This window comes from Rhinichthys klamathensis, unplaced genomic scaffold (assembly GCF_029890125.1).
Source record: "Rhinichthys klamathensis goyatoka isolate OS25496 unplaced genomic scaffold, OSU_Roscu_1.1 h1tg000006l_1, whole genome shotgun sequence".
NCBI lineage: Eukaryota > Metazoa > Chordata > Actinopteri > Cypriniformes > Leuciscidae > Rhinichthys > Rhinichthys klamathensis.
In genome coordinates, this window is record NW_026606559.1 from 5189675 (window position 1) to 5216879 (window position 27205).

General features: G+C 38.5%; 1 protein-coding gene across 1 annotated transcript in view; it reads left to right on the forward strand.

Moving 5' to 3' along the window:
* cdkal1 (CDK5 regulatory subunit associated protein 1-like 1) overlaps positions 1–27205 on the forward strand; it is a 474679-nt gene that overhangs the window by 114903 nt on the left and 332571 nt on the right. Inside the window, exon 4 of the mRNA XM_056257716.1 lies at positions 11335–11419. Within this exon, the coding sequence (XP_056113691.1) occupies positions 11335–11419 (85 nt within the window). The remainder of the gene's footprint in view (positions 1–11334; positions 11420–27205) is intronic.

Here is a 27205-nt window from a genome sequence, read left to right on the forward strand (position 1 = left end):
ATCTTCTCAGAGTTTCTCTCCTGACATATAAGAATAAAAATCTTTCTTGGCAAGATAACTGGTGTCTGGTCCCGTGAATTAAATAATAACGGGGAAAAGGCTTAATTCCAAGTCTACACTTACTATTTATGTATCTGTTCATGCCATTGCATTAGTATTCTTACTAGGGTTGGGCCGATGGACGATGATATCGATGTTTAGCCGACATCGCGATGTCCCCCTCCCCCCCATGGTTTCCATGGTGACACGTCATGCTTGGCACGTGATTCACCACAGCCAGAATAGCGCTGTATGACAGATTTAGCGCTTTTATTTCTAAATATTAACAAACATGCTTACCATGTCATAAACTATCTTCTATTCCGATTCTCAAATATGTGTAAGTGAGTTTTTGTAGTTTAAAAAACCTTTATAAGTTATCTTGATCTGTAACGTGAGATGGGCGCCGTGTTTGGGCCGCAGTTCAGAGATTTCTGGAGGGTTTTGGAGGGAGAAGGTTTTTTTTTTTCATTTAACATTTTGAATGGGACCTTGTGGGGATTTTTGGATGGGGGTGCATTTTTGATTGAGTGGGGTTGGGGGATGAGTAATATTTAACCCAATATTCCTGTTTTTGTTCTTCCATGAAACAAGTGATTGTTCAGTAAAATAATTAAAACTTTTTCTGTTCTACTTACAAATAAATCTGTTGAAATATCTGTTGAAAACATTTTGCATGGATGTTTTCTTATGACTTCTGTTTATATTTATGCTTGGATATGATATAATGATCGATTACATTACAATGAATTCCCAGTTAGTTCCCCTTAATTCCCATTATTCCCATGGAAAGTTTCTAATATGGAATATTTCCAAAATTCTCCAGCTTAACTTCCCATGGAAATTTACCGGAAACTTTCCGGAAATTTTCCACCCCTTTGCAACCCTAGTGGCATTGCCCCCATCGCTCTGACGGCCTCTCATCATGACCCTGACAGGCGCATTGACTCCACCTAAATTTCACTTCTTTACACTTTTCAACCCAACAAATCTGACAGGAGATGAAAATCCCCCATATTCAAGTATTCATAACGTTCTTCAAAGTGTTCGTCATCACTCCTAAAAAAAAAAAAAAAAAAAATTCTGACTACACAAATATAATGATTGGTGATGGGTGTTTTTATTGCTGCTAGATGCCGCCCCAATAATGTCTATTTGTGATATCAATGTGTATTCCTCACCCTGCAATCTCATATGTGAAGACTCATTTCAGTGCATGCATTGCATCCATAGGGCTTGGAGTTTTAAAAGTATACAGTATCTGTGGTTTTGCAAGTTCTAATAGTTATATTAGGAAAATAAGATGGAAAAAAGGCCCTGCTTTTAGTGGCTTACTCAATGTCGATTATGTTTTTAATCTCCTTTTTAACCTAATTAGGTTTTTAAATGTTCGTCGTGCTGTCTTGAGAGATTTTAACCACATTCACACAAAACTCTAATGAATATCATTGTTTGGAATACCACTTCATTTATATGACCTTGGTGATTTATATTTCTGCTCAAATACAAGCAGAGCAAACGCGATGCACTGTTTGACATCGTTTTGTCTGAAAGAGACCACTTGCTGTTTTGTTTTGTGTGTTTGTCTTGTTTGGTTATCAAGTGTTTCATTAATGCTATTTAAGCTTCAAAATATTCATGCTCTATATTAATTTTTTTTTTTGAATTAGGACTGTAATCATAACTTTTCATAAGTTCTCATATAGATTGACATCAAATATTCCTTTTTATTTAAGGAAATTAAAGAATTCAAGGATGAAGACATATTTGAACCATTTGGAGATATTTTATTTTACTTTAAAACTTCCAGAAAAGCCAGGTTACCACATTTATTAAATTCACTTTTTATCTTATGCCTGATAGGCTGTTTATTTTTGTCTTGTCACATGTACACAAATTAGATTACATTAGTCATGTCATGTAAATTTATATATTTTCCTAACCGAAAAATTTGACACCCCAAAATATTTTCCATAACACAGATATTGAAATAAAGTGAAACTGGAGCACTTGTGCTCACAGTGGATGTTAATGCCTTGTTTATGCTTTAAATATGAGTTTTTAAGGGCCGATCACATGATGAAGTGTGTTATCACTCTGAGGCTTTGAGTGTATTACCCAGTGTTAAATTCATCATTCTATATGTGAGTTTCACTTTCTGGGATGGACAGTTTGTCATCCCTCATCCTTCAGGTCAGAGGTGGATTCTTACGGCTCCAGCCATATGTTGTGTTGCATGACATGCTGCAGCTATGACACCTCAGTCACTATTTTGTCCGTCGGTTGTGGCCCTGTATGCTGTATGTAACCTTTATTTGTCTTATGTTCACCTCAGTGCACCCATATTCACTGCTTTTTTAATGCAGTAAAATCACTTTAACTTGACAGGATAAATGGATTTGCATGAGCTTATGATCAGAAAGATGATTTCCTCAGGTCTCACAGACATTCATTGATTCATTTGGTTCTTTTGGCACATTTAGCCTATTAAAATCCTGTTGCTGCTTTGTGCTTATGGAATTGTCACACAGTTGATATTTTAAGGCTCAATCTTAAACAGACATCTTTTGTCAATGTTAGAGGGAAAGCAGGAGCGTGTGTGTCTGACATCCGTTTGTGGTCAAGGCAGCCGGAGTGTGCTCTGTCGCTCTGATGCTGTTTGTGCTAGAAAGAATCATGTGCACCACTACATCTAGTCTTTTCTCATCTCACTTCTCTTATTCAAATGCATTTGTTTTTTAGCTGGAGGAATAAGCAATTATAAATCACTGCTCTTCGCAAACAAATTTTAGCCTCCAATTCATGCCGTTGCTTCCTGGCACAAAGGGTCGCTTATGATGCCATCAGCACTGACCTGATTGCAGCTCAGATACAATAGGCTTGCAGGGAGAATGTTTTCAGTCTATGCTTTATGTAATATTTGATGATGTGATGCAGTCGACACAAACTCAGAAGAGCCTCATGCTCCAAATAGAGGATGGTTAAGATCACCTGATCTGCTTTTGACACATAGTAACAATCCGTAGTTGAGTCATTCCAGATGTGCACATTGCCTATGTATTGTACTTTCTCTTCAGTTGAACATCAGGATTTGATCTCTGGGATATCCTGTTATTGAGTGGGGCTGTTTTGTGCCATTGGCTGTTTTGACGACATAAGCTGAGCCATAAAGCAGTCATTTACAGTTTGAAGCCATCTTGTTTGTTCTTTGTACCACGGTCCACAGGTGTGACATATTTGGTTTAACGCTTGGTCACATTGACCACAGGACACCTCAAGAGACACTGGCCATAGATAAAATGCTTTTGCTAACCTCATTTTCCATAAATATGTACACAATAGAAAATATAATTTTTTTCTCTCTGCTTTTTTCCATTCTATTTTTAGTAGCTGATGTTTTCTTTTTTTTGTCCATTCTTCTGTGCAAAAATCCTTGAACTCTGTGATCTGGATCTTGCCAGGACAAAATATCATCTTATCCATTCTCTGGAATTTTCTTTTTTTGCATGTTTTTAGGTCATTATCATGTACAATGTCTGAACATTGAAGGTTGCTGGTGTCTGTGTATCTTTTTTTAAATGTGCTTTGTTAGATCACCTCAAATTTTGTCATGGCTAAAGCTGCTACTCAGAACAATGCTGAAACACTTTACACCAAAATCAGCTGAATGAATGACTGAATCGTGCATTTTGAGATTTTGTGATAAGCTGAATGAAATATAATCTTTATTAAACCTGCGTTGTTGAAACTTGTGTGACGCTGACTCGGCACTCTGGTTGAGTGTGTTTTGGCCGTTGGTGGTGGAAGATCTTTTGTGACTAAGATAAGGACGGTTGCAGTGAGTCCATTCAACCGAAGATGGATCTTACCCAAAACAGCCTATGTGATTATCTGTGCTCTGCCCTACAGGCAAATTCATGCAAATGACTTCTGGAAAACATATGAACAGCTGTGTGTGTGTGTTTGTCAAACTGACTGCTCGTACCTCAGGCAAACAAACCGCAAAAAAAGCACACTTGTCGTGTGTCTGCAAAGTGAGACATTTCTTAGTTGGAATTATGGTGGGAATTGACCCTTATCTCTGTGTAAACCTGGTTAATTAATAAACCTGTTATACTTAAGGCATGTTTTAAATTGTACTATGCAAATATTTTTTCTAAATGTCCGTTGAGTTCACTTCTCTTCAGGTTATGTAAGGTTATCGTTTCGCTTCCTGATGTTTAGTGTTCATGAAGCACTGATTTATCCAGCAGGGATGTGACGCTGCTCCAACACACCTGGGCTGTGTCCGAAATCGTCCCCTATACCCTTAAGAAGGGCATTATTTGAGGGAACAGCCATTTGTAGTGGTGTCCGAAACCATAGAGGACATTATCGAGTGCACTCATTCAATTCCATAATGCACCGCAATAACTATTGTACAACTGGCGTTCAATGGCTAGAGAATACCCACAAACCACTGCGACGGTCGTGCCGAATGAATTCCTGCATCCTGCCAGAAGATGGGCGCCCGTAACTAAATCATCCATCCATTTTCCAAACCGCTGGTATAATTTCCTTCATAATTGATTCTTAAATTGTCATGGAAACTAGAACCTTAATTAAACAGAGTTCAAGATAAATAATGTCATTACTTTCATAGCAATACTTTCCATTCCATGACAGTTAAGCTAATCTGAAAGTTGTGGATGGTGGTCAGTTTGTGTGTAAATGTTCATTTTTGACCAACATTTTCCAATTCTGATGTCTTTTCTAGCGAGAAATTACTATTGTGGTAATTTAAATATTTGCTTAAATATCACCAAAGCTTGCTCTATTTTCCTGTAGATCATTAAACCGTTACGCTGCCCCAGAAGTCTGTTCGAAATCAGTTTCGTGAGGTACCTGCCTACAAAGTCATTGCCATGATAAGGCAGCGAGGCAACAAGTCAGCTGTCTAAGTTTTCGGATGCAGCCCTGGCTGGAACTCCTGCTTTCTCATCCTCATCCTCATCATCATTTGGACATCCTGCCTTTCTCAACCCCATTTCATTCTCCAAACATACAGCTGTCATCCTACAGTGAAGGCCCACAAGCATCACTTTCGCAGAAAAGTTTCAGATGGTGTTTTTTGAGGTTATCACATATGAGTCTCATTTGTCTGTTTTTACATAGCCCAAAAGAAAGGACATATAGGTTGGGCCCTATGATTTCCACAATGCGGAAAATGCGGACCAGTCATAAAAACAGAATTTACTGTATAACGTGGAATTTCACTGAATTGGTTAAATTTGATGAATAAATAAAAAGCAGGTCAGTAAACTTAAATCGAGTCGCGATATAGACTATTGTCTGTGAATATTAAACCGCAAAAAGACAAATTTAAACATGCAGTTTCATTTCCAACACACACATTGAAGCACGCGTGATGCTTGCTGTGTTTTCAACCTCTGCCACCTCACTATATGAGGACATAAACACATGAACTTCATCTAGAGAGCTGCTTTGAGTCACTTCATCAGCATTTTACTGTTCATTTGCAAAAAATAGTGTCATATCATAAACACAGAAACTCAAAGGTCTTCAAATTTCCTTTCAAGATAAACCAAACTTTTATAGACCTTTTAAGAAATATATTACTGTTGTACAGTAGAATAGCTACGTCTCAACGTAATATTAATACTAACAATGATAATGAATAATAATTATTAAAACTATTTTTAAGGAATACATTTTTCTTCCATGTTTTAATTTGAACAGTAAAGCTATGTTGTGCAGCACTTTGTTTGACAAAAGTTTTAATTTCATATGATTAAAAAGATAAATTAAATTAATGTTTTATACTATATATATTTTTTTTATATACAATCAATATTTGATTGCCAGGGAAATAAAAATAAACAACACAGAATTTCTTAGAAATGAAATACAAAATCATAGAATTTTTTTTTTTTTAAATAAATACAAAATTCATTGTTTTTATAATTCAATTAATTAGACATGCTTTTTGATTTATTAAAATTTCACTAAACCCTTAAAATGGAATTCAGAAAACTTAAAGCAAGAAAACATAGAATTTGGTAAAAATAAAACTGAATTTAAGGAAAAAAAAACATTTTTCATAGGGTCCTAAACATGTAATTTGTCAATTGAATAAGTTTCATGATTTCAAGTAATAAGACAAGTAATAAGTATTAAGATTTTGATTAATAACATTTAATTTAACCAATAAAATACATTAAAATGGAATCCAGATTTTTTTTAAGGAAAAAGCGGAATTTGTGAAGAAATAAAACAGATTTTATAGGGCCCTCACATATAAAGGTTAGTCTTCTCACCATTTTTCCCCCTCGCCCATTCTAAACCTGTATTCTTACTCTCTCAAATTGAGATGTTTAGCAGAAAGTTCACACTGCTCTCTGCCATAAAGTACATGAGGACTGTTGAGCTCCAAAAAAAAAAGTTGAGTATTTCTAGTATAGCTCTGTGGTCTAACCAGAAGTGACACACTGAGTTTCCAGCAATTTTTCTGTCAACACCAGACACAACACGACTACGAGACGTGACAAAATCAATCAAAACTCACAGCCAATCAAGAAGAGTCTCTCTGCAGGAGCACTTTACTCGCAACAAAATGGATGAATAGTTAATCTAATTTATAAATATTACACCATTTAATCATTATTAAAAATACATGTGACTAATACAATACACTTGTTTGTTCACATAGATAAAATATCCATTGTCGCTTTTATATTAATTACGAGATTATCATTGTCATAGTTTGTATGTTCCAGACGCAGTGTCGCAGAAATGGCATTTTTTTCGCATGTTGCGGTGTCACGTCGCATCTGGTTAGGACTGTTGAAGTGCTGTTTTTGTCATGTTTGGATCTCCACAGCCAGTCTGCAATCACATTCATTTCCTTAAAAATAGCCAAATCTCCTTTTATACGGTTTGTACAACGTGAGCCTGAATAAATCTTAACACAAAAAAATAGGGGTGTGACGAGACGCTTATCTCACGAGACGAGACGAGACACGAGATTGGGTTCACGAGAACGAGACGAGACGAGATTTTTGCACAATTTTTCAGAAATCCTCAATGACAAAATTCATGACTGGAAAAATAGCATGCAGGTGCATTTTTCAATGTTTTAACTAATAATCTTCTAATGCATGTCATTTCAGGTCTACTTTATGAGTATGAATTATCAAATGCATTGAAAGAAAACAATATACAAGCACTGTAAAAGGTTTTTATTGACTGGCTTTTCTCCTGTATGATTTCACATTAGTCTCTTCAGACCTTACTGTACATTTAAGAGCTTTCAGAACTTCTGATTGAGGCTGTGTGTAACCTCCTAACTGAACTCCTTTACATACATTTAACAGAGAAATAAAAACCGTATAAATAACAAAAATAAATAACTGGTTTCTCTTAGTCTTATTAAGTGCAAACAATAAGTGCAAGTGCAACCATAATCAAAGTTAGCACACAGACTCTTTATAATTGTTGTGAAATTGCGGTTTTATTTTGCACCGGCAGTTATAGGGTTAATGCGGTGAGTTCGGAAAAGGCCGAGAGAAACGAGGCTGGTGTGTTTGTCTCTACAGTTGTTCTTGCGTTCCGATTATAAGTTCAGAAACGGAGCCTCCCTTGTCTGTTGTCCTTTATACGTTACAGTACTCTCTCAATATTCGCAGTGCCAACAGAGACCATAGCCGCAAATAAACAGTCCAGAGATGGGTATTGGGAGACGGATTATTGTATGTATGCAGCCTAATTTGTGCGCAATGCACATCAGGGAGCTTGTGTTTTACTTTAACTTACAAATTCGTGACCGGCGTATAGGGAGCAGCGGTGCTGAGCGCGCATTCTACAAGATAAGACATTATCAGACGTTTAGTCTGTTGCGCAACGAATTCTCCGCCATCGTCACGCGATCAGTGAACTGTGATTCGTGCTGCACTGATTGCAACGGCAACTCGTGCTGGATGAGCAGAGCAGACTTTTGCATTAGTTTATAGGCTAATGGTTTTTATTTTTTTATAAAAACAACAAAACGATAGTTTAGGAGAATGTGAGTGTAGCGGTGAAATATTAATGGGGATATCGCGAGACAGCTTTTTCACTCAACGAGAAATCTCGTCATATTTAGTCTCGCGAGATCTCGTGGCACGAGATCTCGTCACACCCCTACAAAAAAATAATTTATTGCTTTATAGGTGCACAATTATTAAGTAATCATATCTGCTGTACAAATATATCTTTAAAAGTACACCAGTAAACTAAGCAAACACAGCAGAATGAGAAGGAAGAAATCCTTTATTTGGGCACCACTGTGTGATTCATTGCTAAATCAATATGCGCTAAACAAACTCATAAACTTTCATTTCAAAGTGTGTAATTTAGTCGTAAAGTGTCCTTTACGAGTCCCCTGCTTCCTGCTATGAGTGAGTTCAGAGAGCAGAGCGCCATATTCACCTCTCCAAACCACGGGCGTTTAATCATGGTACACCTGATCCATGTGAAAAAGACTAAGTGTAATACAACAGATACTCAAATGCATGAGCTGGAATGATTCAGCCACTGTTAGATTGCCTAAACGAAGTTAAGTTGTGGCTTTCAAGCTATTTTTTACTCCTAAATGAAAATAAAATGATTTTGGTCTCGGCTTTATCGCCCCATGTAATAAACAGTGTACCAGGAATTTGAGCATCCTATTTGACTCCAGTTTAAAGTTTGACAAACAGATCACTGCTGTTGTAAAGTCATGTTTTTACCACCTTCGCCTTCTCAGTAAAGTTAAGCTCCTTTTATCCAGGAGCAATTTTGAAACCTCAATCTATGCCTTTGTAACATCTCGTCTTGACTACTGTAACTCGCTGTGTTATGGCATTTCTCAGGCTTCCATCTCTCGTCTGCAGCTGGTCCAAAACGCAGCTGCTAGACTGCTCGAAAATATGACCATATACTGTAACACCTATTTTAATGTCTCTGCACTGGCTCCCTGGCAAGTATAGGATTGATTTTAAAATCTTGTTATTTGTCTACAAAGCCCTCAATGACCTGGCAGCTCTATACTTAACTGATCTATTGCTTCCGTATACCCCTTCTAGAGACTTGAGATCTCGCGACCTTGGCCTACTCACAGTTCCTGGAGTTAAACTTAAAAACCGCGGTGATCACGCTTTCACTACTGCTGGACCAAAACTATGGAATAACCTTCCTCTTTATATTAGGCATGCCCCATCTCTCACTACTTTTCAGGGCTCTATGCTTGCGTTTCTTTTTAGGAGAAATGTAGGAGCACATTCAAAATTTAGGAGCACCTTCTGATCAATGACAAAAATCAACCTTCCCAATTATGAGGTGATATTTGACTCCTTAAAATGACTTGCCGGGGCATTTATTATTATTTTTTTTACCTTTGTAAGGGTGTTTTTTCTAACCTTATTAAATGTCATCTTTTATGTCAAATTCATACATTTATATGTATAAATTGAGTTAAAATAATAATACAAAATCAGGAAGAGTAAGTTACCAATCAAATGAAATCAGTATCAACAAAATTAATCTTTGCACTGCAGAGGTGGCATAAATGAACAAAAAAAGTGGCGTTTATGTTTAACAGACTGTTATAAGGCTCAGAAGTGGCATGAATGCATTTAAATTTGTCATAACAATGTTATGAGATTGATGTTTTAAATATATAAATATTAAATTATTTAAATAACTGAGTGATCATTTAAAAATGAAACTGAAACCACCAGTAGGGGGCGGCAAGTCACTGTCTTTGTCACGACTGAATCATTCATTTAATTGATTCGTTCAAACGGCTGATTCATTCAGCAACAAAGCAAGCGATTGTGTTTTTGAATGGGTAATTTAATCATTGACTCACTAGATTAGTTTGAAAACGCACATTCATTCATAAATTTGCTCTGAGATGCTCAGCGGTTCAGCTGTGATTTTGTTTGGAACTATTTTCGTTGATGAAATAGAGCAAAATCTGACAATATATATATATATATATATATATATATATATATATATATATATATATACTGTTTCTAAAATGTAAGTCACTTAATATTAACTTTGTTTATTAAATTGTTGTATAAAATATTACATTTGCTCCTAAATACTTTTTCACAGTCGCATTGCAGTAATTTTGAGTCGCAAATGCAGTCGCACTGTAGAGCCCTGCCTTTAAATCTTATCTCAAGACATATTTATTCTCCCTGGCTTTTACTCATACTGTTGATTGTTTATTTGTTTGTTTATTTTGTTTTTTACTTTATCTTTTTTATGTACATTGTGTTCTTTTATTCTTGTAAAGCACTTTGGTCAACCTTGGTTGGGTTTAAATGTGCTCTATAAATAAACATTTTTGCAGGCGAGCCTCCGTAGCTCAGGTGTGTCATCCAGCATCTGGTTCTTCCGTGCTGTAGTGGAAAATGCGTGCAATCATGTGTGATAACCACTAGGTCATACAGATTATACACATGCTATTAAGCTTCTTATGATCATGGAAAACCTGGAAATATTGAAATGTCTTGTCTACATCCTTCTAGTTTCGCTTTGCTCTGCAGTGTTTCATCAGGTCGATACTGTTGTGCTGTGTGTTGCAGCATTATGGCATTAGTCTGTCTGTTATGGACTTTATTAGAGTTGTTTGTATGCTAATATGGATAATCATTTTAATCTGTTCATTCTAAAGATTGCAACCTGACATACAAATGGAAATATGGCAGTCTACATAAAATGATTAAAACTATACAATCATTCTGAATGAAAATCTTAGAAAAGAGATGGAAACTGTAACGTATGCTTTAAGCATATTGGGTTCAATCAGTGATTGTCTTGCACAAACTGACTCTGCTTTACTAGAATTGCATGCTTATTTTAATAAGCCTGCTTTTAATGCCAAGGGCTGGGTTGAGTCATTGGAGCATTTGTGGACATTTTTACATTTCAAATAAAAAATATGAGCATACATTAAGAAAGAAAGATTGAACTATACACAATACCAGTCTAAAGTCATAGTTTGCTTTACGTTTCACATTTTAAATAAAGTATCTTGAAAAAAGGATTGAGGTCATTTGAATGTAGTGAAACAGTTTTTCTACCATGTAGATCATTTACTGTGATTTTAGAAACACTCGTCTCATGTGCATCTTAATCACAGGCAGCTGTTAATCTGACAATGTCTCATATTGCATTACAGCTGTGTGAATAGTTTTGACAGATCATCGTGACGGGAATCTTCTAGTGTAACTTGTTAATCTGTAACTGTCTCTCTTTCTCCAGAGAATCCATCTGACGCTGATCTGTGGTTACTGAACAGTTGCACAGTCAAAAACCCTGCAGAAGATCACTTCAGGAACTCCATAAAGTAAGTTTCTGTAACTCACAGTAACTGCATGAATGTTTTATGTGTATTTACTTTAGGGTCTGAAAAATTAACATGTGAATTTCTGTGACTTAAAGGTAGGGTAGACCATTTTCTTTTATAGACACTTCTTGTTATACTGGTTAAAACGTTCTTCACATCGTGATATAAATCAATAATAGAAGTGGTTTGAATATTACAACATGTACATATATCTTCTGTGAAAGTCTCAGGACCAAAAAGTGTTCGTCCAACATACAATGTCCTACCTGCCTATCAATGTGTATGTTTGCATACCTCCGCGTACCCTGTTCACGCAGACATCACACGTCATCAGCGCGTTCCTTGAGGCTATGCAGAGTTGTAGACAGACATTCACAGAGAGCCGCAAACAAACAGCAGCCACCTTTTACAGTTCCTCCTGAACCAAAACAAGGAGCTTTTGTTGCTTTCATGCCATGTCGTAACCATAATTACGAGATGACAACTCGTGACGTTCTACCCAGAGCTGTTCACGTCCACAGACTTGGATTTAATATTTCTATGTCAACACTATCAACGCTGAAATAAATCTGCAGCAGTCAGGTGGTACAAGTAAGAGCTCTGTAAGTTGTTTACATTCATTATTGTAATGTTATGTGCTTTGAGACATTAGGCAATTTAATGCTGTCTCATATTGTGACTCTTTGCAAACTCTGCTGTGTGTGTGTGTGTGTGTGTGTGTCTTTTGTTGGAGTAGCAGTTTTGGGAAGCACTCTGAAGGGAGGGTGGGATCTCATGCTCTCAAAGCTACCTTGCTTTTGCTAGCCTCTACGAATTGCCTTCCCTACCTTTTAAATATTTGCTGTTTAATGCGTAGTTCACATAATTAGTGTAACTCGCATATAAATCATTTGTGTTGTTCTGTGGATGGACACCCCTCATCATTACAGATGCCGTTGATTACTTTAGCCCTTCATGTGACATTGCGACACAGAGCACCATATACCAAAAAACAACCTGCTTCAGGATTTAGTGTGCTGTCTACCTAGACAAGTGTAGAGCAGTAGTTTAGTGAAATTTTTAAATGGTCTGTTTTACTATTGTGTGTGTGTGTCAAGTCTCATTTATATCTATAGCACTTTATGGAATACAGATTGTTCCAAAGCAGCTTCACTAATGCTGCTGTCAACATCTCACTAGTACACACACACACACACACACACACAGAGCCTCTTGTAGGAATTGAGATGCAGCTGAAAACCCTTCAAAATAAAAATGCAATTTTAAAGGGAACATAATCATCAGGAAGTAGCTATCAAATCCCAAAATGTAACATTTTCAGATTTGCAAGGTTCATTTTTGGAGAATGCGCCACAATCGTCAGTGCCACATAATTTCTGCCATTGTCTTTGTCATCTCTTCAGAAATACAAAAAACCGAAAGCTCAAAGTCATCTTACTTGTAATGAATATGCAAATATTATTGAAATTAGTCAGGGAAGAATGGGGCCTTTTCAAAACCACACAGTTCTCTAGGAAAAAAAAAAATATTTGAGAGAGCCATTGCTATAATGCTAATGCAATTACAGCTGCATTGAGCTGTGCGTCGGGCTGCGGTGCCGGGCCTCTTGCGCCTGCTGTTGTGGCTCTGAGCGCAGTGCTTGCTGGGTTGTTACATTTCATTTACATATTGAATTAGTGCAATGGCTTGCCAATTCAATCCCCTCCCCCCACAAAGGAAGGCACATACGGCATCTGTGGGCTTGGAGGCAAACGCTAGTGTTACCACTAAGTAAACGCACATCATTTACAAAAACAAAACAAAAACGCTGTGAAAGGAGTAGCCATGCCAATCATGAGAGATTCACAAAAGAACAGACGTGGACATTGTGAACACAAGCATACATGTGCATCATATTAAAACAGCATCAAATTAAGAAGCAGTTCTGCAAAAAAAAAGTCATTGTTCAGCGGCAGTACAATCAGATCAATAATAATATTGAATATTTAGTGTTAAGTGATTAATTAAGTGATTATGATTCAGGCTGCATCAAGACAGAATTCAGATCAGGATCGGCAGCATTTAAATATTCATCCAGTTCCTTTTGCTTGAAGATCAGATTCATCTCGCCAGAATGTAGACAAAGCTAGTCTTAGATCTGTGCGGAGGGCCTGTCTCGCTCTTGTGGTCTTTGCTGAGGATCTATGCCGATGGCTGGCATGTCGACAAGGCCTTCACAGGGGATTGGCTAGTAGACACGGTCTCTGCTGACATTCAGGGCTGCGTTGTGGTAGTGTCTAGCTGCAGGTCCACCATCTGATATGGATCGTAGCTGGCTGACTATGGTAACCTCGGGATAAGGATTAGACAGACAGACTAATATTAGCGTAGATGCCATTTCCTTACGATGTAACAAGTACATTGGGTATTATAAGAAGTGTTCACGGTTCCGGTTGACCTAATTAATGCAGCCTAACAATCATTAAACTGATTTGAATTATCAAAATTGATAATGTGTTGTGTATGCCAGGTTAAAGATTTGTGTTTTTACTCTAGATTTAAACTGACAGTGTGTTACTTCCCGAACAAGGCTACGAAGACTGCTCCTTTATGGGTATTATCAACTGGACAGGATTTTATAATGCATTATATAATGCGACAATAATGCGTTAAGATCTCGCTGAAGTACTGAGGAGCTAAACCATTTGGAGCTTTGTAAGTAATTAGCAAAATTTACTCCGCGACCGCGAGTCCTGCCACCTTCACACTGGAGTTTATGGTACGTCAAATACTGGTACGCTACGCATCCATTGAGCTGATCGCTTGATGGAGAGCGAAACTCTCAAGTGCTTATGGTGTGTTCACACCGAACGCAAATTTAATTATTTGCGCGAGTAGATTACATACAAAGTCAATGCAAAGACGCGAATAGACGCATCATTCACGCCGGGCGTCGCGAATGACGCGAATTGGGCGACGCGTTTGCTGCAAACGTCTTCCGTGAAAGTTGAAAAATTTTAACTCGAGCGGATGTTCAAGCGTCTAAAGCCTAGTTCACTCTACATGATTTTAAGCCCGATTTGCAAATCGTTGAGTTCGCCGACAGGTCAGGGTGTTATCGCATGCAAATCGCGGGGGATTAGCGGGCGATGAACTTTTAGTATGAAAGAGCCAACAACGCATCAAAGACGCTCGCAGACGCGTCGCCGAGCCCATAAAAATATCTAGCATGCTAAATATCCAGAGCTGTCGCACGACTCAAGCTCACGTGATGTCATGAGCTACAGCCAATCAGAGCATGGCATGTTTGCGTGTTGCGTTCTTCTTCGCCGCCTTCGCTGGGTATTGGCGCGCGTGCTGTTTCGCGTCATTTCCGGTTTGTTTTATCGTGTGATTTTTCGTGACAAAACGTGGTTTGTAGACAAGATAGAATCGTAGGGTGACAGAGTTGTTGTCAACTCGTGTAGTGCGTTACCTCCTGTTCAGATCAATCACGTTGTGTCGTGTGGTGTGAACAGCTCAACAACTTGAACACTCCTGATTTCACAGAGAGCAAGTCATGTAGTGTGAACCGCACAGTTCAGCCCGACGTTTTAAAATCATGTAGTGTGAACTAGGCTTAACTAGACGCGATAGACGCGTATTTGACGCTCTATTCGCGTTCGGTGTGAACACACCATTAGTCAGTGTTCAGCGAGTGAAAATATAAACTAAACTCAGCCTCTGACACCGTGTCCTAACTACACGCGACGCACGATAAAAGGTATCTTTTCCATGTTAATCAGAGTTTTTGTCCTAACCAGCCGCGGCGACGATTCTATTTTAAAAACGGCTTCTATTTTTCTGCGACTTCGTGGTGGAACAAACACAAAGTGTGGCAATGATAATCTCAGGTACTGTTTATGTGCTTTATTTAATGTTAAAAGCGTGTAATGTGACTTTGAATATCATTTAGTGCTCCCAGCTTTGTAGCTGTAAAAGCAACAATAGATAATTCACCTCAGATCTTGAACTGAAACAAATGGAAACAAGAACGTTCAAACTGTGAACAAAAACTCAGTATTTGAATAATGTTTAAATGGTGTAATATTTGTGAATTTGATTATGTAGCCTACTTATCCATTTTCTTGCGAGTGCCGTCAAGATTACTCTCTGGTGCTGTGCACTTGCCGCGAGAGCCTGCCCATACGCTGTTCTGATTGGCTGTGGGTTTTGATTGATTTTTACACATCTCGCAGTCGTGTCTAGTGTGGACAGACAAATTATTTGTCGCTGGAATCTTATCACATCTGGTTAGGAAACGGTGTAACACACACACTGGCGAACATTTTCATAGCTAAAGTCTGATTACACTATATTCACCACAAACTCTGCTACAATAATATGTGAGCAGCATGTATGTAAAGTTTGTAGTTTTGAGAAAATCGTTTGTGAAAAAAAAAAAATTCACTGAAATGAGACCATACAATTCATACTGAATATCTGTTCACAAGACTCACAAGAAAAAAATATATCTTGCAGCCTAGAATTTTTGCTTCAAAACGATGTGAAAATCATCTTGCCCACTCATTCACATAAAACAATATATTGATTTAAAATTTGTAAGTCATGTTTTGTGTCAGGAAGGCTTATGCGGAGGGCGTGAACGATCATGAATATTGATGCGTTTCACATATGGGAAGACAAAGACCCTCCCCTAATGGCCCTATCAGGTGAATGGGACTGTGAGGGAAGATGTAAGGGGAATAAAATAATGGCTTTTTGATTGTTTGTATTTTATTTACAACACAACCCAAATATATATAATGAAGGACAAAAAGATATCCAAGATATTCATGTCTTTCTTCAGTCGAAAATAAATGAAGGTTTTTGAGGAAAACATTCCAGAATTTTTCTCCATATAGAAAATTGATATTCTATTTCTCCATATTCTCTTCAACGGTTATCAACAGGTTGAAGGTCCAAAAGGGCTCTACATGAGACCATCTCTTTTTAACAGGTCAGGTCTGCCCCAAAAACTTTTCCAATTGTTAGTGAAAAGAATTGTCATTCTGCGGACACCACTTAGCCAGCCATTGAGTGACAACTGTCTGCTACGTATCTCGTCACCCCGGCAAACAAGGAGGGGACCAGAGCAGTGTCTGACAACTTACTTGCGAGTTCACACACCTCTTTAATGTTATTTGTGGTGATCTCCGACTGGCGCAGTTGTACATCATTAGTGCTGGCGTGAATCCCAATCTTAGAGTATTTACGATTAGCATTAGCCAGCACTTTTAATTTGCTTTGATGTCAGGCGCTCTGGCTCCCGGCAAACATTTGATTTTTGTGGTTGGTGTCTCCCATTTTCATGTTCTGTACTATATAATCGCCAATAACTAGGGCACTTTCAATAGGTTTTTCAGTGTGTGCGTCACTGAGTGGGGAGAACCTGTTTGATGTTTAATCGGAACGGAATAGGGGTGTTTTGTCCCGCGACTTTGCCGTCTCAGTCACCCAGTTGTAGCAGTTCTACAACCGGAACCGGACATACAGGGTTCGTTAAGCTAGTTGCGTCCAAAGCAGTATATAGTGCCCTTGCATTCTTACTATCCTCGATTGAAGTTTGGATGTGTGTCTCTAATTCTGAAATCTTTTCTGTCAGCCTGACTATTTCCCTGCATTTATCACATGTGAAACCCTCATCGCTGACAGAGAAGGCTACGCTAAACGTGGCAGGCAGTGCAAGTCAAGTCACCTTCATTTTATATAGCGCTTTTAACAATATAGATTGTTTTAAAGCAGCTTTACAGTGATAATAGGAAATTACAGTAACAGATTGTTTTGGCTTTACAGCAGCTCTAGAATAAAGTTATTGTCCAGCTAAAGTTAGTTTTGATTGATTGATTCACTTCCGTTGCAAAGATCATTAGTTATTAACTTAGGGGCCGCTAACACGACACAGTTCTAACAGAAAACACTCAACGCGCTCCGGCCTGCTCATCAGCACAAAACAGTGCCTGGTGGCTCGGAAACGCAAACCCTGAAATAAATTCCAAGGTGCAAGCCTTGAAGAAAAAAAAAAAAGAAAAAAAGAAAAAAGACTACCTAAAAAAAAAGTGGAAAAGATGCCATGACTCATTGTATTTGTTCACTGATTCCGACTTACCACAGTTGTTTGAAGGACTCGTAAAAACGGAGCGCCCTAAATAATAAAAAGTGGGTAAGCACGAATGACAAGTTAACAGGCTAGCAAAATGCTAACGCGTTGTGCTAGTGATATCGATTTAGATTAAAAGCTAGTGATGTGGGAGTCACGTGATGCGCTCGAGGTAGAGAGTCGCAACCTAGAGAGCTCTCTAGAAATCGCCTAATATCTGTTGAATAAACACTGAAACATTGCCCAAATAGTAGTAAATAGTCTGCCGGGTACTTGTGTGGAACGTGGAATTATGGAGCGTCGACCAAAACCTAGGAAAGATGAGCATAAAACCGCCGAAACAACTGAGAGAAAGTCTCCGCAAATGGCCGCCGAGGGGATCGCCTCTGAGGGGGAAGGTTCAGCGGGGGTGCTCGCCACCGCGCTGAAAGAGTTTCGGGAGATCATTGGGAGTTTTAAGCAGGAGCTGATCTCTCAAATGTCGGACCTTCACAACTCTATTCAGGGATCAATTGATACCCTGACCCTGTCCGTATCATCTATGCAAGGCCGGATCACTACGGCTGAGCAAAGAATTAGTGATGTGGAAGATGCAGTTTCGGGAAATGAGCGGTCCCTCAGTCTCCTAAAAAAAGACAACGAGGTTCTCAGAAATAGGCTGGAATATATAGAAAACTACAACAGACGAAATAACATCCGCTTGATTGGATTGAGTGAAGGAGTTGAAGGTCGGGATACTGTCGAATTTTTTAAGACATGGCTTCCAAACGTTTTGGGAGAAGAGAACTTCGGCGCTACAATTGTCATCGAGTGTGCACACCGCGTTCCGGCAGTCCGAATCCCGGGAAAGGCTCAGCGGCCCATCCTGATTCGACTTCTGAGATTCCAGGACCGGGAAAGTATCCTCCGTATTGCCAGAGATAAAGCTCCAATTTCTGTTGATGGGAAGAGAGTCAGCTTTTTTCCGGATTTCTCATCAGACGTGATGAACCGCAGAAGAGGGATGATTCCAGCGCTTAAGGCATTAAAGGAGAAGAATGTCAATTGTCATCTCGTATATCCCGCTCGCATTCGTATTCTTACGGAGGATGGTGGAACGCGGTTCTGTCACACACCTGATGAAGCCCTCAAGTTTCTGTCGGAACGTGACTGAGCTAGTTGACGCGCCGGAGTCTGCGGCGCTTCGGGATGGATATAGTCTCATACTTGTCCCAGATTGATCTAACTCAACGATTAGTTGTTAGATCTGGATGGGTGAGTGATTTTGTTAAACGGATATTTTGGGAACTTTACTTGATAATCTTTGGTCGCCCGCAATTTACTTATTTCTTATTTATACATTTTTTATTTTAAATGTTTTTATTTTTATTATATATTTTTTCTTCTTCTTATTATTATTTATTTAATTTTATTTTTCTGGTTTCACTATTAGTGAGGGATTTCATTTGATTATGGACTGAAGCCAGACATGGAAATTTTTTTCTCTGACGGGCGGCTGCACATGATTGGATTTCTAATTGAGTTCAATAAGTTTGGGGCATTATTCTTATTCTTATAAATGACAGTTGCTTATATCAGTGTTTTATGTATAAAGAGAGCTCGGGGTTGGCCCTCCATTCTTGCTTGGGAAGGAAGTGCGAGCTAATCGTTTCTCAACGTTTTTTTTTCTCCTCAGCTGCTGATAGTTCTGGTTCAGTAGTTTTAGTAGGATCTCTGTGTTATATGTGTGTGTTTTTTGTGGGTGTGTTTTTTTCGGAGAGATGCATGTCAACATTTCAATTCCAGGGTGATAGTGGATCGATCAGGATAATGTTAATTTTTTATGAGGGTATTTTATATGGTGATTTGGATACCATAGATTATACATGATAAAGCCTTTGAAATTTGTGACATTTAATACTAAGGGTCTACATAGTCCAGTTAAAAGAAAAATGTAAAAATGAAAAAATCTATATGTACCTTAAGGAGCTGGGGGCAGAAATAGTTTTCCTGCAGGAAACCCATTTACCAGACTCTGAGCATAGAAAAAATTAAAAAGGGAGTGGGTAGGTCAAGTGTTTGCATCCTCGTTTAATTCTAAGTCAAGGGGAACAGCTATACTAGCTACTGATAAATAAAAATATCCCATGTACAGTTACAAAATCGGTACTCGACCCTTTAGGACGATATGTAATGATACAAGGACATGTGTATTCTGAACAGTGGACGATGTTAAATATATATGCTCCAAATATTGATGATCACTTGTTTATACAAAATGTTTTCCTTCAAATCGCTCAATCATCAGGCTCACTCTTGGTAGGTGGTGACTTTAACTTTTGTCTCGACAATGTACTTGATAGATCTTCAACCAGACCATTGCCTCTTTCTAAAGCAGCTAAATCTACCACTGCTTTTATGAAAGATTTAAATCTAACATATGTCTGGAGGCATGAACATCCACAGGTTAGAGATTACTCTTTTTATTCACATCCTCATGATACACACACACGTATAGATTATTTTTTGTTATCCACCCAACTTTTATATTGTGTGCTGGATGTTGAATATCTTCCTCGTTTACTGAGTGACCATTCTCCCCTTGTAATGTCACTGTCCATCCCAGAGAAAACAGGACGAACTTATAGGTGGAGGCTAAATCCCATTCTTCTTAAACAATCGGTATTCCAAAAATGTATTAGAGAACAAATCGATATTTTTACTTCTACGAATAAACCTTCCTGTTCCAATAGCTTTATATTATGGGACACTTTAAAGGCGTATCTTAGGGGTCATTGTATTGCATATACTAAGGGATTAATAAAAAAAAAAAAAAATCCAAATTGAATGAGCTAGAATCTGAAATCTCAGCACTTGAAAAAATATACCTTACGGATCAGAATAAGGATGTTTATAGGGAATTACTTAATAAAAAAATGGAGTATAATAAAAAGAACACCTACCAGGCAGAGAAGGCTATTATTAGCTCTAATCAGCGTTATTATGAGCTTGGCGAGAAAGCACACAAAGTTTTGGCCTGGCAATTAAAACGAGATGAACAGAAACGAACGATAAATGCTATAAATACAGGTAACGTGGAAACATACATTCCTCTAGAGATTAATGATGCATTTAAGCAATATTACACAGAGTTATATACTTCTCAGGCAAGTACAGATAGTTCACAAATGGATTCTTTCTTATCTTCAATCCACTTACCATGTGTTTCAGAGGTTGACAGGCTTGATTTGAATCAGCCATTTTCTGCCTCTGAGTTGACTGAAACCATTCTTTTACTGCCTAATAATAAATCTCCGGGTGAAGATGGCTTCCCATCCGAATTGTATAAAGTATTTAAAGATTTGCTTGTGCCTTACTTGATGGAAGTGCTTGACCAGTCTAGGACGGACATGTTTTCCAGACTCTTTCTCCAATGCAATAATTTCGGTAATATACAAAAAAGGTAAGGATCCGCTTAAATGTGCGTCCTATAGGCCAATTTCACTCCTTAATGTGGATTATAAATTAGTTACTAAAATGATAGCCAAGAGATTAGAAACTCGTCTTCCTCTGCTGATTAACCCAGACCAAACTGGTTTTGTAATTGAGAGACTATCAGCAAATAATTTGAGGAGATTTTTTAATGTCATCCATACTGCTAAAGAAAAACGCATACTGGGAGTAGCTGTTTCTCTTGATGCCGAAAAGGCTTTTGATCGCGTCGAGTGGTCATCTTTTTGAAGTGCTGAAAAAAATTGGATTTGGAGCTGCATTTATTGACCTAATTTATTCACTTTATAAATCTCCTAACGCAAAAATAGTTACTAACGGAATTACTTCTGCTACATTTCCCTTGTACAGAGGATGTAGACAAGGATGCCCCCTAAGCCCAGCTCTCTTTGCACTGGCTATTGAACCTTTAGCTGAGACTATTAGATGCAACTCTGATATAAAGGGCTTTGGAATCGGCCCTGAAATGCATAAAATATCATTGTTTGCCGATGATATTCTTGTATTTCTTACTGACCCTATAAGCTCTTTTTCTAATCTACAGAGTGTGTTACAATTATATAGCACTTTCTTTTTTTTTTTTTTTTATTATTTAGAGAAACAGGGACAGCGTACAATAAACATTAACCTCAAGGGGGAAGATGCATTGTACCGCCTAAATATTCTCTGGATACAAAGTTAATATTGACAAAAGTGTCATTTTGCCATTATCAGGGTTCGACTATACTGCACTGGACGGCTTTTCCTTTAAGTGCTCTCCTACCGGAATTAAATATTTGGGTATTCAGGTAGATGGTAACTTAAAGAATCTCTATAAACTTTATTTGGCTAGTCTTTTAGAGAAAGTTGTGAACCACTATATAAAACAATCTCTAGATTGGCTCTCAAATCAGCCTTTAGATGACCCAGATAAATCCAGAAGGAGATGGGAGCAGGATTTGGGGGTAAGAATAGATGGGGACCTGTGGGGTCAATTATGTAAAGATGGGGTCACCTCAACCTTGAGTTCTAGGTATAGATTAATTCAGTTTAATTTTTTACACCAGCTCTACTACACTCCATCTAGATTACATACATTTAACAACAGTATTTCACCCCTCTGCTTCAGATGTGGTACAGAAGAAGGGACATTTTTGCATTCCACCTGGTTGTGTCCTAAAGTTAAGGTGTTTTGGGTGCCAGTATGTGATAGCATATCACGCATTCATGGAATTGATTTTCCAGTGGATCCAGAGGTGTGTTTATTAGGCAATTTTACCAACTCTAACCTCCGAAACAGACAAGCTATTAAGCTTACTGAAATGTTGTTAATAGCTAAAAAATTTATTGCTTTGAAATGGAAAGCAGACACTGATGTGCCAATTGGATTGTGGTTGTCGGAGATTTGCAGCTGTGTACCCTTAGAGAAGATCACATATTCAATGAGAAGCAGGGGTGACTTATTTCATAAAATCTGGAAACCCTTTTTGAATTAAATATAGTACCACATGACTTGATTTGATAAAGTTAATTTTCTAACTGTCTTACATTGTATCTCCCTTTTTCGTTTATTTTCTTTTCTTTTTCTTTCTTTTGTTGTTGTCGTTCTGTAGTTGTTGCTGTTGCCTTTGTGTTGTGTCTGATGTTGGTTATTGTATTTAAAAAAAAAAAAAAAAAAAAAAAAAAACCTAGTGATGTCAGATTAATGTGATAGGCAATATTAGGAAATATCAGATATATGGTGATGAGTGAGTTATATATAGTGATATTTAGCTATAAATATTTATATTTAGCTAACAAGGAATGATAATAAATAGTTTCATGGGTTTTTCCCATGGTCATTAAGCCGTGACCCACAATTTGAATCAAGCAAATATATTTCTCAAAAATGGTTGACACACACAAGTACCATCCCACTTTACTTAAAGGTCCCCTGACATGGGGTTATTTTATTATTTTATAATGTTTCCTGGGTTGCCCTTATAATGTTAGTATGTTTTTTAGATCAACAATAGTCATAATTTAGAAATAAAAGGCAATTTTCCTAGCCTGATTTTAGCCTCTGATTTGAACGCTCTGTTTGAAGGGGCGTGTCTGCTGTGGGATTCAGTGTAGCCAGCCACTGCTGTGATTGGCTGACATGCTTGCATATGAAATAGCTATGTATTACATGCAAAACTTTCTCGAATACTTTTACTACAGCTATTATACGTTTTTACTATTACAGCTATCTAGATTAACGAATCGTGAGAAGTTTTTAAAGTATTTAGATCTATTACATAAAATGTTGCCGTGATGAGCATTGAGCAAGCAGATGACAGTCTGTTGATCGCGAGCATGAAGATCTTATCTTTGCAACGCAGTTTCTGCACTCTCTCTAATGCTTTCCCCAATGCAAACACGATGATGTACATACAGTAAGAGCTTCGTTGTGCAGTGTAACGTGCGTCATTGATTTCATAACGAGTTGTCCAGATAAACTCGCGCTGTGTGGAAAGATTGTTCTTTGATCGCTTTCTGTATAATTTGTTCAGAATTTAAATAAGATTATTTTCATCCTACTAAAAGAAACGATGTGAAGTTGATATTTTAGTCACTGGCTTGACTTTATGATGCATAAACAGTATTGAACAATTTTGAGAGAAAGATTAACTTACCTGTCCGAACTTGAACAATTAGGCTACACATCAGAAATTGTTGCTTGGTAGCTTGATCGATTTATTTTCAGACGTTCATCGAGTTGAGGAAACAGTCGTCGGTGAAATGTTTGGACCATACAAAACTTTGGGAAGTTGTGTCGGCGCATTTCCAGAGAAAATAAAATTAATCCATTGTTTCTTCAGAGGCTCGGATGAAGGAACTAAAAAATACTTTTGTGTTCATTTGTACATCCGAACACTGATCAACTGCCATGCTTCGCTCGTTTGCAAGCCATGATATCTCTCGGGGAAAAACTAAAAACTAAAATCGTGCCGGCGCGTTCGTACTTCCTGTTCCCATAGACAGTAAAAGCCTGTTCCTAGCTCGTTTTCTCATGGGCGAGCCAAATTCTCCAGGCGGGCAAAGCAGAGAAAGGGGAGGTAACCTTTCCTCGTTATGACGTCATAACGAGGAGATTCAAGATCAGCGCGTCTGAGCTGCAGAGAAGAGAAAAATAGCCAAAGCTCGGTTTACACCGATTGAAAATTCTAGACACGAGGGGACCAAATACAGGCTAGGGGAACTAATATTAATGTTAAAAAACCTCAGAAAGTGAAAATTTCATGTCAGGGGACCTTTAACATGGACATACATTTTAAGAATATCACCAACACTAATGAATAAACATTATGATGTAAGGCTATTAAATAGCAGTCCTAAATTAGTTTTTGTTAATGCAATGAAGTTAGTAATTTGGTATGAGCCAAACCACAGTCATCAAAATATAGAAAACAACACAAGTGAAAATAAAGTGGTATTTTGGGTTGTTTACTGAAACTACAGTTAGCATAGTAAATACACAGTACTAATCCTGTCACTGATCCTAGGCGCGCCGAAAGAACACCACAGACACCGTACAATCAACATGGGAAAATCTCACAGTAAAACAAGCAGCTGTGAAAAATTATACACCGGTGTTTTGCCAGATTAGAAGTTTATCTAATGTATCATCTTTTTACTCTTTTAATAACGTTTGTAACTGTATCATCTTTATATCCCTTTTAATTCCTTTTATAACAGTTTTAATTTTCCTTGTTTATATTTTGTGATTATTTTAATTCGTTTCTGTGTAAAGCACTTGCCTGCATGGGAATCCGCAAAAGCCGGGACAGAAAGAGCCTGTCTGCGTTGTTGCAGATATCTCACCCTTTTTTGTAAACCACGTTTATCCTTTTCAGTTTTTCTACTGTAAAGTACCTATAGAAGTGACTCATTTTAAACATTTTTTAAAAGTAAGATCATATGAGAAAAAATTTTTTATTCTATGTTAGGTCCTGCCATGTTGAACAAGTCTCACATGACTGGTATATCAACCAGTGAAATAGAGAACAATGACTTAGGCTTCTTTTAAGGCCAGACTCTTTAAGGCATTCCTTGTATGTGGTGCTTTCTGTGACGAGTGAACTTCTGAGAGTCTTAAGTCGGTGGTTCTGATTCACTCTCTAAATGCAGCAGTGATCAAACACTGAGCTTGTGCGTGAGTTTGTGTGCGCGCTGTATGGGGCAGTGTCCTCTCACTGTGTGTGAGCGAGAGTTGCTCCTGTCATTGTTACACATGGTTTACTCCATCTGCATTCCCTGGCTGAGGGTGTACTCACACTAGCCAGTTTGAACCGTGCCCGAGTGCGTTTGACCACCAAAGCGCGGTTCGTTTGACTAGTGTGAGTGCTCCGAACCGTGCCCGGGCGCGGCTCGATTAGCCGGCCCTGGCCCGCTTGGAAGAGGTGGGCCAGAGCACGGTTCAGTTGGACTCGGGCGCGGTTCGCATGCAGTGTGAGCGCTAACCGTGCTGGAGCACGGAAAAGGACGCGTGGCGTCATGGTTTTGCGACGCTCCAAAACCAACACAGTCCGTAATCAAAGCTGCAAAGTCCTTGCTGCACTTCAGCTGGTACCTTGCAAACCTCCTCATACGAGCAGCACGATTACGTGAAAATTTTCGCGCCACTAAGGCGACGCATCTGTTTAACAACAGGCTGTGGACCACCGTGGACCAAACGACACAAAATTATCCACAAAGAAAACAGAGCGATGGACTTCATTGTGTTCAGAGAGCGCCGCTCTTCTTGTTTAACCCGAAACCGTCGCACGCACCATAATGACGTAAGCGTGCTCCGGCACGAATGCTGAAACCCTATGTGAGTGCAGGCCAGAGGGGGAGTGGGGAGGGGGGACAATCGTACTCGGGCCCGGTTCATGGCAACCGTGCCTAGTGTGAGTACACCCTGAGACCATCGGCTCACCACACACACACACACACACACACACACACACACACACACACACACACACACACACACACACACACACACACACAGAATGAGAAAGTTAAGGGAGGAATGTCATTACAAGACAAACATTATCGGACTCCAGCTGGACTTTTAGTCCAAAATTTTAGACCAAAGTAAGTAAGCTGCATGTTAATTAAAATGTCTAATAGCAATATTTCAACTTGCCACATACACTGTTTAATTAAAGTTATTTAGCATAATTGTTGGAATTGTACTAAACACTAAACTGAAATAATTACAGTTAGGAGCATCTGTAATTGAAGTCACCATTTCCAAACCGTATTGCGGATAGTTATCTTATGTGTATGGTTTGTAATATAAAGCTCTGCAGACGGCAAGCTTAAGTTAATTTCTTCTGAAACTGGATGGCAGGGCAAGAAAGGAGAACAGGTCACAGAGGGAGCTGCCTACTGCTTTGAGACTAGAAATGACTTGAGAACAACTGAGGGACAGTGTGTCATGGTCTGAGAAATAGATGAGACTTAGGAGAAAATCTTTTCTGTAAAGCGGAGTGACTGTTTTTGTGGCCTGTAAGTTCACCCACCTCTGGAAATCAACAGTTGTTAATGATTTGAGCCTTGAGAGCAAACTAATTTTTGTCCTGTTCTCTAGCCAGTGTTAATTAACTAACATGTGAGTGAGATTGGCTTTCCGATTTGAGGTCAACTGAAGAATTGCGAGTCTCCTCTTTGTAGTCGTCGGGATGGGGAGTTTGTGTGTGACTGAACTAAGTTCCCCCAATGATGTTTGCTATGGTGTTCTGACTGATAGCATATCTCTGTGTCCTGGTCTGTAGATGTGGCCTGGGTCCTTCAGTGTGCATCTGTGGGAATTTCTTCCCCAGCTGTTTTCTGGTTCAGCAGGTGAAAATGGTGCATCTGATCACTTGGTAAAGTGTAAGGGTTAGGGTAAACTATACTTGGTATAGTAGCACACTTTTCTCTACACACGTGATTTGAGGAATAATTTAATTGCTGCAGGACGACACACACTTGACCAGTATGAGTACTAGTACTGTTGTTTGGCTTAACAATCACTAATAAGATAACTATTGAGGCCTAGTGAGGCTTGTCTTGCCAAACCCACTGTTGTCTAATTAAGCCACTGAACAAACCTTGCGGCCTCAGCCTGAGTTATCGTCACAGTGCTTGAGGAGAGTGATCAGATGTCTGTGACTGGCAGATGCCGCTCAGTGAATGACAAGCTGGAC